General features: G+C 44.6%; 2 protein-coding genes across 3 annotated transcripts in view; both read right to left on the bottom strand.

Moving 5' to 3' along the window:
* ABL1 (ABL proto-oncogene 1, non-receptor tyrosine kinase) overlaps positions 1-11604 on the bottom strand; it is a 136309-nt gene extending 124705 nt beyond the window's left edge. The window contains exon 1 of one of the 2 annotated variants that reach the window (XM_081803770.1): positions 10896-11604. In XM_081803770.1, coding sequence (XP_081659896.1) covers positions 10896-11031 — 136 coding nt within the window. In that variant the 5' untranslated portion in view covers positions 11032-11604. The remainder of the gene's footprint in view (positions 1-10895) is intronic. The other variant, XM_081803772.1, reaches the window with a different exon arrangement.
* Positions 11473-11731, bottom strand: LOC145717151 (uncharacterized). Its single transcript, XM_081803773.1, has one exon. It carries the CDS (start codon positions 11729-11731, stop codon positions 11633-11635), a length of 99 nt encoding a protein of 32 aa, XP_081659899.1. The 3' UTR covers positions 11473-11632.
* Positions 11732-13996: the final 2265 nt, after the last annotated feature.

The raw sequence follows: 13996 nt of genomic DNA, 5'->3' as shown, positions 1-13996 counted from the left end.
GGTCATGATCCCAGGGTCCTGGGATCGAGCCCCGCGTCGGGCTCCTTGCTCAGCGGGAAACCTGCTTCTCCCCCTCCCACTCTCCCCTGCTGTGTTCCCTCTCTCGCTGTGCCTCTCTCTGTCAAATAAATAAAATCTTTAAAAAAAAAAGTGAAAAGGCAAGCGGTGCCTGGGTGGCTCAGTCAGTTAAGCGTCTGCCTTCCGCTCGGGTCATGATCCCAGGCTCCTGGGATCAGGCCTCGAGTTGGGCCCCCTGCTCAGCGGAGAGCCTGCTGCTCTCCCTGCCTGTGCTCTCTCTGTCAAATGAATAAAATCTTTAAAAAAGAAAAAAAAAGAGAGAGTAAAAAGGCAAGCCACAGAGTGTGAGAAAATATTAGCAGTGTATATATCCAACAAAAGAAATGCACTGAGAATATACAAATAACTCCTACAAATCAATAAGAAACATAACTAGAAAAATGGGACAAAAGAGGTGAGCTGACAGGTCACACACACACACACAATGCATATTTATGACATCCAAATGGCCAATAAGCATGATGGAAAGGTGCTTAATTTCAGTGAGTCATCAAAGAAGCCAGTGAATCAAACCACAATGACATACCACTGCACAAGCACATGAAAAGCTAGCATTTAAAACACTGACAATATCCAAGTCTGTAAAGAATGTAAAACCACTGGAACTCTCCTATCAGACAGCCTTTGCCCTAAGCGAAATATTCGAGACAGCGGTTTCCAGGTGATAAACAACAGGCTCAGCAGGACTGTGATCCTTGAGAAGAGAAAAACACAAGGTGAGCTGCCTGTCACCTCCGACTTCCTGCCTTGGGGCACCTTCCCAGCCGCGGTGCAGGGAGTTGGAGCCCAAACCAAAGTTGGAGCAGTCTCCTGGAACTGAGGAAGCAGACTGAGACGGGGATTCAAGGCTGGAGGCTGCGGAGGCAGCTAGAATGTGCAGGGGAGAATATCTGAGAGGAGGGGTTGCATGGGGGGCAGAAGAGGAGGGAGGTGCCCTGTGGGTCCCTGGCAGAGGGCCGGGCAGGGCCCAGGTAAGGTAAGATTCTGCAAGGCCTAACAAACAGCAGTGATTGTAGGGTGAAGCTCTCACGGTGCCCGACATTCAAGCGTCAGCCAATCCAGCGTGGAGAAGACCCGCTGAGCACCTCTGTTCTTTAGCTGACATTCCAGAAAAGCCAAGCATTAAGTCTAAAGAACGCCCTCTAGAGTAAGGGCCATGCCTGCGGACTAAGGATAAATCCAAAACAGACTCACTCTAACAAAGCATAAAACCAAGCCTGACAGGGTCAAAAGAACAGGCCAGGAACTGCCTGTCAGAAATGAAAGCCTCTCAAAACAAAACAAAACAAAACAAAAACAAAAGAGAAAGAAAGAAAGAAAGAAAGGAAAAGAAATGGGACACCTTGGTGGCTCCATCGGTTGGGTGTCTGCCTTTGGCTCAGGTCATGATCCCAGGGTCCTAGGATCAAGTCCCACACTGGGCTTCTTGCTCAGCGGGAGCCTGCTTCTCCCTCTGCCTGCCACTCCCCCTGCTTGTGCGCTCTCTCTCTCTCTGACAAATAAATAAATAAAATATTAAAAGAAAGAAAGAAATGAAAGCCTCTCTAAAGTAAGACAACAAGATCCAGAATCCCTATGGTGTGACATCCACATATCTGACACACAATAAAAAATTAGTAAACACACAAAGAAGCATGAAAATGTTGATTCGCAATGTAGAGGAAAAAGCAATCCATAAAAACAGACCCCAAGATCACCCAGATATTTAAATTAGCAGATAAGTTCTTTATTATACCTTTAAGAATTTGGAAGCAGGGGCGCCTGGATGGCTCAGTCAGTTAAGCGTCTGCCTTCGGCTCAGGTCATGATCCCAGGGTCCTGGGATCGAGCCCCTTTGTCAGGCTCCCTGCTCGGTGGGGAACCTGCTTCTCCCTCGCCTCCCCGCTCATGCTCTCTCTTGCTACCTCTGTCTCTCTCTCTCAAATAAATAAAATCTTCCAAAAAGAAAGAAAGAAATTGGAGGCAAAGATGGGCCTGATGAGTGAGAAGATGGTGAATCTCAGTAGAAAATGCAAACTATCAAAAAGAACCACATGGAAATTTTAAAATTGAAAATAGCACATCTGAAATGAGAATCGTAAAGAGACTGACAACTGCAGAGGGGTTAGTGAACTTGAAGAGAGATCAACAGAAAGTACCCAAACTGAACAACAGAAAGAAAAAAACCGTGGTGTTGCTGACCCACCCGAGCTTCCAAATACATGAAACAAACTGACCACATTTGCAGTTACAATCCCGTCCTAAGTACCACACGCTCCTGCCTTGTCCTTTTCTTCACCAATCGTGCTAGAAGGCTGCCTATTTTACAGATGCTTTCCCACGTCAGCTTTTGGTTTTACTGACATTTCCATTTCTTAATTTCTGTTGTCATTGTTACTACTCTCTTACGTCTGTGTACCGTGGACTACTTTGTCTTCCTAGCTTCTTGAGTTAAATGCTTAGGTTTTTCCCTCCAGTCTTTCTTGTTTCCTAATAACTGCTTTTAAGGCTAAAAAAACTGATAGAATTAAAGGGGTAGGGGGTAGAATCTATCATCCTAGCTGTGGATTTTTAATACCCGTCTCTCAGTGAAAAAAGAGACCCCAAGACACTCAGCAAAAGTACAGATAAAATAGGCAGACAAAAAATAAGTAAGGAAGGGCGCATGGGTGGCTCAGTCGTTTGGCATCGCCTTCAGCTCAGGTCATGATCCCAGGGTCCTGGGATCAAGCCCTGCATTGGGCTCCCTGCTCCGTGGGAAGCCTGCTTCTCCCTCTCCCACTCCCCCTGCTTGTGTTCCCTTTCTCGCTGTCTCTCTGTCAAATAAATAAATAAAAATCTTAAAAAAAAAAAAAGAAAAGTAAGGATGTGGAAGATTTTAAACAACTATCAACCAACTTCATCTAATTCACATTTACAGAAAATTACAACTGCAGAATATATATTCAAGTACAAATGGAACATTCAGTAAGATGGGTCATATGTGGGGCCAGAAAATTAGTCTCAAGTAACCGTCAAAAGACTGAAATTTATAGAAGATCTTCTCTGACCACAATGGAATTAAGTTAGAAATCAGCAAGATATTTAGACTCCCCAAATATTTGGGAATTAAACACTTCAAGAACAACACATCAGGGGCACCTGGCTGGCTCAATCAGTAGAGCATGTGATTCTTTTTTTTGTTTTTTAAAGATTTTATTTTTATTTTTATTTATTTGTTTGTCAGAAAGAGAGAGAGAGAGAAAGCCAGCACAAGCAGGGGAGCAGGCAGAGGGAGAAGCAGGTTCCCCTCTGAGGAAGGAGCCCGATGAGGGACTCAATCCCAGGACCCTGGGATCATGACCTTAGCCGAAGACAGACACGTCACCGACTGAGCCACCCAGGTGTCCTGAGCATGTGATTCTTGATCTCAGGGTCGTAAATTCAAGCCCCATGTCGGGCACAGAGTTCACTTTAAAAAATAATAGTAATAAAATAAAAAAGCACATCAGAATTTCTGTTCAAGAAAGAGGTGGGACCCAAGCAGAGTTCTGAAAGGCAGGCAGGTTGTAAACACATAGAAGAGCAATGTCAGGGTACAGCCACCAAAGAGGAGAGGAGGTAGGGAATGGCGGGATATGCGTCAAAGGAGGTCTTCAGGGAGTGCTTTCTTTTACCACAGCTCATCTTCTAAGTAGCAATTTTAACCTTTTCCCCCTGGACCCAGATAATGTGCTTGATATACTCCTATGGGTATAATTCTCAGCTCAAGCATGTTAACTCATCTCTATTCCCCCATGCAAAAAATGCATTATTTGTAACACGCGTCACAACACACAGTGTATATCACATGGAGATCTGAAGCACGAGTGAAATCCTTAACCAAGAGAAAATGATTGCATGTTTTCTCCAATTTTTATTATTTTCTTTGATAGAATGCTTCATTAAGGAAAAAATTCTTTTGGTTAAATCATTTTTGATCATCCTCCTTTATCCCACAACTGAAATTCCTGTTTTCTTCTATATAAAGTTTCATGAAAAGAGGGCCATATAAAATGTATTCACCTACAGGAAATAACGGGTGTGTTAAAGAAAATATTACATATACACAATTCCGCATTTTCACAGTTCAGAACTTAATCCCTAACAATAAGTACATAAATATAATCTTTCCAAACAACCTCTTTTTAAGAATCTGACTGATTTAACTTCAGTACCTTTAAGACTCCATAGTTGCACTGTCTCCCACCTTCTGAGGTATATGGATACCCAGTACAATTTAACAGTAATGGGAATTAGTGTTGATCTATCAAATTCCTGTTTTATTACCTTCAATAAAGTTTTTTTTTAAAGATTTATTTTATTATTTATTTGAGAGAGAGAGCGTGCACGAGCAGGAGGGGGAGAGGGAGAGAGAGAACCTCAAGCAGACTCCACGCTGGGCACAGAGCCCGACACGGGGCTGGAGCTCACAACCCTGAGATCACGACCTGAGCTGAAACTAAGAGTCAGAGTCTTAACTAAGTGCACCACCCAGGCACCCCTACCTTCAATAAAGTTTTATTTGAGAACTGTAACATAGTTTGTTTGTTTTTAAGATTTTACTTATTTGACAGAGAGAGACACAGCGAGAGAGGCAACACAAGCAGGGGGAGTGGGAGAGGGAGAAGCAGGCTTCCCGCGGAGCAGGGAGCCCGATGCGGGGCTCGAACCCAGGACCCTGGGATCATGACCTGAGCCGAAGGCAGATGCTTAACGACTGAGCCACCCAGGTGTCCCTGAGAACTATAACATAGTTTTAAACTGAGAATAAACCATTTCTTAAAGTCAGTTTTCAGGTAAGCTCATAAATAAAACATGTGACATAACCAAATTAAATAATATCCTGAAGGACAGAGATGTACTACCTTAAAATTAGAAAATCCAGAAATAATTTATTTTTTAAAAAAACTTCAACTTTTTATGCATAAGAAAACTTATTTTTTATTTTATTTAATGTTATTTATTTTCTTAAGTAAACTCTACCCCCAACGTGGGGCTCGAACTCACAACCCCAAGAGTCACATGCTCTACCAACTGAGCCAGCCTGGTGTGCCTACAAAACTTTTTAAATTGAAACGGTTATTTTATATTTAAAACACTCACTACCAAGAAGAATAGGAAAAGTTGTGTGCATTTTTTTGTTAAATCTGCAACTTTTTGATTTAGAAAAAAAAAATCCTCAGAGAAACAGGATTTAAAACTTAAAAATGAGTTAAAATCAAAATGTGAATGTGAATGTCACCACCCCCCCGAAAAAGATACAAACTAATCCTACATAAAAATGTAAAGTCTTAATTTCATAAACCACTAAATGTCACCTTACATATTTGAAAGGTTCTTACTTGGAGATTTCTCCCTTGGGCTTGTCATCCTTCTCATAGCTTTAAATACCACCTATGGGGCGCCTGGGTGGCTCAGTCGTTAAGCAACTGCCTTCGGCTCAGGTCATGATCCCAGGGTCCTGGGATCGAGCCCCGCATCGGGCTCCCCACTCCGCGGGAAGCCTGCTTCTCCCTCTCCCACTCCCCCTGCTTGTGTTCCCTCTCTCGCTATGTCTTTTCCTGTCAAATAAATAAATAAAATCTTAAATAAATAAATAAATAAATGTTCGCTCTCTCACTATGTCTTTTCCTGTCAAATAAATAAATAAAATCTTAAATAAATACACACATACATACATACATACATACCACCTATAACCTGATGACTCCCAGGCTCCCTCTCCAGCCTGGACTGCCTCCCTGAATTCACACTGGTAGACTCGAATGCACTCGAATGACACATCCACCTGGATGCCTACTACTAGGTATCTCGAATGTAGCATGCCCAAAAAGCAGCTCCTGACCTTCATCCCCTGCAACCCACCTCCCCAAAACCCCACTCTTCTAGTCTACATTTCAGTAAAAGACATCTCCATTTTTCCAAAAACCTTGGAGTCATCCTTGACTTCTCTCACATCCTACTCACCCCACCTCATATCTAATCCAACAGCGATTCTAGACAGCTGTGCCTGCCGGTATTCACAGAATTTGAACCCTTCACCACCACCGCCATCCCGGTCCAAGCCATGACCATTCTTATTCAGATGAGTACAGCCAACCCCTCAGTGGAACCCCTGCTTCCTCTTTGCTCTCCTTCAGAATACAGCAGCGAGAGACATTTTAATAAAACATAAGTCAGGGCGCCTGGGTGGCTCAGTCGTTGGGCGTCTGCCTTCGGCTCAGGTCGTGATCCCGGGGTCGTGGGATCGAGCCCTGCATCGGGCTCCCTGCTCCGCGGGAAGCCTGTTTCTCCCTCTCCCACTCCCCCTGCTTGTGTTCCCTCTCTTGCTGTGTCTCTCTCTGTCAAATAAATAAATTTAAAAAATAAATAAATAAAACATAAGTCAGGGCCTGTTACTCCTTCCCAAACCACATGAGTCAAAGTCAAAATCTTCAAATGGTCAACAAGGCGACATTCTTCTCCAGTCATTCTCTCCTCACCCCCATTTTATCTCCTACCAACTCTCCTTTTGCTCTCTGCTCCAGCTACTCTGGGCTTCTCCTAGAACACGCTAAACAAGCTCTGCCTGGGGCCTTTTGCACCCTGATTCTCTCTGCCTGAAATGCTTTTACCCCATTATTTCCAAGGGTTGTTCCCTCACCTCCCTCCCAATGCCACTTTCTTAGGGGGTCCTCCCTAACTAAAATCACACCTCTCAACATTCCCTAGCCCCTTTCCTGTGTTATTTTTCTCCCCAGCACCTGCTACCATCTAACATACTTTATATTTCACTTACCTAGCTTATTTATGGTCTGTCTCTTCCCACTAGAATGAATTTGTAAATTCCAAGAGGGCAGGGATGTTTTTTGTTTGCTAATGTTTCACAGATGACTAAAACATTACCTGATGCACAGTGTGTGCTCAATAAGTATTTGTTGAAGAAAGAAGGAATCGCTAAGGAAAAGAGGTTTACTAGTGAATGCTTTTATGCCTCTTTTACCAACTCTCCTGAAAGTGAACTTTCTTTAGTCAAGCCACTGAAATTTAGAACATACGACACATGAAATAATATGGCTTCTTTTTTTTTCTCCCTGTACACATGACTAGCCCTTCTGACCCTGAATGATCCTGGCAAAAAAAACTGACATCTGCCCTCTCCTTCCAGATTCATCACTGACACCCTCATCTACCAGTATTCTTGGCTTCCAGATTCGTGCCTGATCCAACACTGTATAACTGCAAATTTTTTAATCCAACCTATATGGATGTTAACCAACTCTTAGATCACCCTATAAAAGATCAACAATTTGTAACACAAAGTAAGACTGTGTTCCCCTAGAAAAAGAACACCGGAGGTCCAAGAAATTGATTTGCCTTCAGTAAAACATGACTTAGGCAAATTCTTTCATAAAAAGCTGCTGCGGGGTGCCTGGGTGGCTCAGTCGTTTGGTGTCTGCCTCCGGCTCAGGTCATGTCCCAGGGTCCTGGGATCGAGCCCCGCATCGGGCTCCCTGCTTGGCGGGAAGCCTGCTTCTCCCTCTCCCACTCCCCCTGCTTGTATTCCCTCTCTCGCTGTCTCTCTCTCTCTGTCAAATAAATAAATAAAATCTTAAAAAAATAAAATAAATAAAAAGCTGCTGCAAGGAAGTGACTATTTGGCTGGGCTGCCATCAGTTTGGTTTTTACATCTCTGTATTTTTTACATTATAAAATAACACAAATTTGTCAGAGAAAGAAATCACAAATGCAAAGTAAAAAGTACAAGTTTTCTCCCATTGTGCCGAAATCCCAATTCCCATGCCATGCTGACTCATTTCCAATTTGCTTTTTTCCACTTAGCCACTACATGGATGCCTTTCAGGGTTAGTACTTCAGAGTACACCTGCAATAAACAGCCTTGTGTGCCTCTGTGACAGACCCCCTATAGTAGCAGTTCTCAAACTTTTTTATCTCAGGACCTCTTTACACTCTTGAGAATTACTAAAGACCCCCAACGAGCTCTTATTTATATAGGCTATTTCACCAATGTTTCCATATTAGAAATTTAAACTGAAAATTTTTTAATTATTAATTTTTTTTAATAATTTTTTTTTCTTTTTAAAGATTTTATTTATTTATTTTAGAGACAGAGCACAAGAGGGGGGAGCAGGAGCGGGAGAAGCAGACTCCCTGCCGAGCAGGGAGCCCGATGCGGGACTCAATCCCGGGACTCCAGGATCATGACCTGAGCCGAAGGCAGTCGCTTAACCGACTGAGCCACCCAGGCGCCCCTTTAATTATTAATTTAAAAACATTTTTTATTACTAGAAAATAACTCTTCCACAAAAAAAGTAGCCTTTTTAGATAAGTAGATTTTCTTCTTTGAAGCTGCACCAAAACACCTTAAGTGGTAGTTTCTTAAAGCTTAGTTGTGATGCAGAATCTAAAACTGGATCAGGGAACTTTTGTATTGTTACATTAAAATCCATTGGTCCATCTTGCACCTTGGATGGATCTTTTACCTGTGTGTGATTTTATAATATCACGTACTGATCACTTAGAAAATACTGGCTCACTGAATTATGTAGATTTTCTGAATAATACATTTCATTATATCAAAACATCACATTTGTAAAATATCACCACCAATCTCTACATCACAATAGCAGATACAAGTTTTCCAAAATCCTAATTTTCATTGGAAAGCTAAAATTTTATCACTGGCAACATATACTACCAGTTGTTTTCCTTGAAAGACTCCTTTATACTCTTTTTAGCCTGAATAACCATTGTTTGTCAGTGGTAGTTGAAAAATGGTAGTTCCATGAAAAAAGCAGCTAGTACAGCTTGCAACTCAAACAACTGCCCATCTGCTTCTCTTGGAGATAACCGATATCCCTCAGTGCACAGCAGAAGTGCTTTACGTGTACTTCTCATTTCAACCTACAGCGTACCAAAAAAAAGTATACGCAAGGGCCAATGGTTCATAAAATTAATCTTTCCTGCTTCATCAAGAACATTCTTTTTTTTTTTTTTTTTTAAAGATTTTATTTATTTGAGACAGAGAGCACATGAGAGGGGGGAGGGTCAGAGGGAGAAGCACGCTCCCTGCCGAGCAGGGAGCCCGATGCGGGACTCGATCCCAGGACTCCAGGATCATGACCTGAGCCGAAGGCAGTTGCTCAACCAACTGAGCCACCCAGGCGCCCTCATCAAGGACATTCTTTAAGTGAAAAACGAATTTTTATTGTATGTATTTATTTATTTATGAGTGCATGGCACAATGTATTTATCACGAGCACAAAGAACACACTGGCTACTAGTAGAGTGAGGTGTAGTGCTACCGCCTCGATTCGTGCTCAGGAGCCTGCATGACCTCCGCACCATTCACCATCCGTGCAAAGAGTGCAAATAACATCTAAGTATTGCATTAATATGAAAACAGTTTTAACCTCAACTCTCTGAAAGGGTATCAGGGACACCTAAGGGACTATACTGTTCTGTACGAGAAGAGCTTCCTGGATGTGAGATTACCGGGTTATTGGTATATGCATTTTAAATTCTGATAACTTTGGCCAAAGCTCTCCAAAAAATATGTACCAATTTTCATTATCTAAGGCTGCATGATCATCACTAGTCAAAAACATAAATAAATCACTTTATAAATCCTGAATTGGGAAAGCACCATAATGTAACAAATTTCCATTTTTGCCTGTCTAAAACCAGGGCTAAAATGTAACTAATATTTCAAGGAAAAATACAATTCGAGTACTCAAATCATTTAGATGAGGTATTTTTCTATAAGAAAGTAAAACCTCCACAGTCAAGTGCAAGTTCATGCAACAGAGACCTTTGTTTATTGTGGTCACCCACTGTTAAAAGGCATTTGAGATCGAATTTCAAAGTATATGCCACCTGCACTCATCTCACATTTGCTTATAGAGTGGGTGGGACCGATATTTCAATATAAAGTACACAGTTTGAAAAATGTGAGGCTACAACAGTACAAACAGGCCCCTAATTAACTGGCTCACGGCTGGCCCCTGATACGAACATCTGTCTAAGCTGACCCTTAGCTTTAAAACTACACATAGAATTATGGGAAGTATATGGTATAACACATACTGTCTGCAATCAAATGCCAACTATATTCATAAAAATGTCAAAGACAACCTTTCTTGCCCCAAATGTCATCCAAAATAGGGAGAGAGGAGGATAAAACTCCGTCCATCCCTGGGGAAACGATTACTCCTGTGTAAGGTAAAATAACCAGAAGAGGGGGGTATCCTCAATTCACAAGGGACACCGCTTCCCCACTCAATTTTTCCCACGTAGCTCCAAAGTGCGTATTTTCAGGTCCTACTTATGACTGAAAAGGTCAAGGATATTAGTGTCAACTAGGATCTGTGGTTCTTAACCTTTTGGGCAACACAAGCACTCTTGAGGATACGATAAAAGCTCCCTGTGGATAAAGCAGTAAAGGATCCATGTACCTCGGGTATAGCCCAAGCCTAAGGTTTAGAGCAGGATCATGGACTCTGATCCTGAGAAACCACTTAAGTCCAATCTCCTCAGGAAACTGGAAGAGTAAAATGGCTTATCTAAGGTCAACAGTGAGTTAGAAGGGGAATTAGGCAAGAAATAAACAACTCAAAGAGATTTTGAATAAAGCCATCCAGAGTCCCCAAGTAACTTCTTCTTATACAAAGAAAGTTCCACCACAAACTAAGAGAAAACTATAGTAACACAAGTTTTAAGTACAGCTGGACACAAACGCTGTTGTTCAAAAGTCCCTTATGCATCCCTAAGCTGATACATGAGGAAAAATAGGACCAGAAAGCTTGAACAGCACTCACCATGTTCCACAAAAACATTGCAGTGTGGACCCCCATGCCTCGATGATTCCTTCTTCCCTGCTCCTTTGATAAAGTGCAGGGCAGGCAAACTTGGCCTTCTCTGGTCCCCAAGAACTTTTCCAGGCTGCTGCCCCATAAAGTAATAATAGGCACCCCTTTCCAGAAAAGGGTTCAAGATCTTCCAGAATGGTCAGTGGGCTTAAAAAGAAACAGGATATATTTGGGATTTCACATTCACCGAATCTCCACAAGTCAGTAATTGAGGTCAATCACAAAAAGACATCTTCCGTAAAAAAAGGAAGCAGAGTTTTTAGGTTGACATATGTAAACAGGAGTTCCGATTACTTCTGCAGTTTATCAATTTGAAGTAATGTAATTGCAGTGCTACCCAAAAGTTTCTTGAGTTTAAGTGTCTTTTACTGGCTGAGTAAGTTTCTGTCTTTTCAAGAAGAAAAACAAACATTCACAGGGATGCTGTCAAAGGGTCAGTAACACTAAAGTCATTTCGATTCCCACAACATAAAGGAAATGTTGATCGTCTCTGGACGCTTCTCCAGAACTTTTCCTGTGGAAGTCACCCACCCCCTTAGTTTCTTCATCTTCCGACAAATTTCCTGCCCAACTAGCTGCCGCTCCTGCTTCTCTACCGTGCGCTCCGGAAAAGGACACGGGTCACCCAGACTTCAGCGAGAGCTTGCCCTCGACTCTGACGAGAAGGAATGCACTGCCAGCAACTTTTAAGTCCGCTTTTTAAAAGGCCTGTGAAACCAGTCCAGACTTTTCCTTTGCATTAAAGTTTTTGTTTGGGCTGAGACTAAGGGGACCGTAGGTGACATTGGAAGAAGTCAGGGCATTGGAGGCTCTCGGGAGCAACCTGGGGGAAAGGGGAGGCCACTTGACAGCAGGGAGGGAATATGAATGGGGGGGCTCCGTGGCCAAACTGGAGGCCGGGAGAGGGAGCGAGGGGCGGACCGGGGGGTACGGGGGAGGCTGCCGGGGCGGGGCACGGGCGGCTTACTCGGGGGCGTCGCTCCTCCACGCCTCAGGAAACGGGGTGTCCCAGGTCTGGGGGAAACAGAGACCACCCCCAGTGTCCCAGAGCCGGGGCAGGGCTGTACGGGACGAAGGACCCTCGCGGCCCGGGAAGGCGGGAGGCGGGCGGAGAGGAGAGGAGGCCCGGCCGCCTCAGCTGCCCCGAGCCCAGGGGTCTCTGCCCGAGACAACCTCTCCCCCGGCTCCGGACGTTGTTACAGCCGCCGCCGCCAGGCAGTCACATCCCCGGAACTCCGCCGCGAGACCCAGCCTCCCCCCGCAGGTGGGGGCCGTGGACAGTGGAGGGGCTCCTCAGCCGCAGGACCCGGGAACCGGCTCCGGCTCCAGCGCTGCTCAGGGACCGACACCGACCCCCGCGGCCGCCATGATGGATTAGGAGCCGCTCCACAACGAGGCCAGGCCCCGCCCCTGACCCCGCCCCCGGCGACGTCCGGCGCGCGCCTCGCGGGGACCCGGGCCCTCCCGGCGCCGCTCTCGGGGACGCCGCCGCGCCCTCTGCCTCTGGTCTCTCTGCCCGCCGGAACTTGGCCCCGCACGCCCTTTTAAATGTGGTTTTTTCCGAGCGCAAGGTGAGTGGTAAGGAAGCCCCCGCCTCCCCTGTACGGCCATTGGTCCCTGAGAATCCGGGTCAGGTCTCTCTCCTGCGTCCCATTGGCCAGTGAAGGCAGCGAGGCTGGAGTTCCCAGCCAACCGCATTCGGCGCAAGCCGCAGGGCATGCCGGGAGTTGTAGTCCCGCGGCGCCCACCCCTGCACGCGCGAACCCCAGACTTCTTGCCCTCTGCTCCCAGCTCCTGAGCTTCGGTCCCGCCCTCCTGGGAGACGGTGGACTCTCGCCGGCCTCGCGTAGGGCTGGCCAATGTCTCTCCTGCGCGGGGAGTGAGCCCGGCGAGGAGCCAAAGCCAGGCGGAAACTGCGGATTGGATTGTCTCAGAACCGGAGTTGGATTACTTCCTTAAGCCTCTTCGGGGAAGAAAATTTGGCTCGCTTCTGGAAACCAAGGTATTTGGTGCCTTATCCTCCCTCCCCAAATTCTCACCTTTTCCCCAAGAAGCATAAATATTAGAACTAGCGAAAAATAAATGACTGGAAAGCATCTGACATATTGCTAACGAATTCATTGTTTCTTTGGGTTATCCGGAGGCTCACTCATTAAAGAAACAGCATGTGTAAAGCACCCCTCAGAGGCTAATTAGGCCTGGCGCAATCATAGATGTCTGAGCTAGAAAGAGCCTTTAAGAGGAAACGACCTCATTACACAGATATACATGCATTCGCATGAAAACATCTTGTTAGCCGAGAAAATGCAGATTGTTGGGTTAGCAGGCCTAACCAATGATCCAGACACACCAAACCCACACTTGTGACCCATCTCCTGCAACTAAAAAGCAGCCCGGCCCCTTTGTCTTCACCCTCTGTGTATCCCCAGGGCAGTGCACCTGACTGGGATATACCCATTTCTAAAGAGATCCACTCATCCCAGCGCCTGCTCTACACTACTTAACTGTGTTGCTTTTCATAAGCTACATTATCTAATTTAATCCTCACTGTAGCCCAGTGAGGCGTGTAATATTATTCCCCATTATACAGCTGAGGAAAGATTCAGAGAGGTGACTTAATCAAGGTCACTTGCCTAGTTAGTATGTGACAAAGTCACCACTTGAGCCCAGATTGATCTTGCTGCAAAGCCCATGCTTTTCCACTGCATGTTCAGTGTAACTGTTGACCATGTTAGACCACTGATTTTTCAGCCACGTTGGACAACTCATTTTTCAGAAGAACCACAACCATGGCCCGTTACAGGTGTTGTAATCCAGTTATATTGTTACATATTTTAGGAATATTTCTGCTGGATGGGGAAATAGTAGTGATTTTGTAGATAGCAGCTTCAAGAATAGTCATGTGGAGGTACTGAATGTGAAGGATATGAAAACTTGTACCCAAATTTAGAACTCAAACTTACAAATTCAGATGTTAGTTGGCTTAGCTTTGCTCTCTCACAAACTAACTTGGCTGGCAAACTCAGGCCTGACTTGATACGAATGATACA

The sequence above is a fragment of the Leptonychotes weddellii genome, chromosome 14 (genome assembly GCF_054177405.1).
Source record: "Leptonychotes weddellii isolate Sample4059 chromosome 14, ASM5417740v2, whole genome shotgun sequence".
Lineage (NCBI taxonomy): Eukaryota > Metazoa > Chordata > Mammalia > Carnivora > Phocidae > Leptonychotes > Leptonychotes weddellii.
This window is presented reverse-complemented; position numbering and strand designations above follow the sequence as displayed.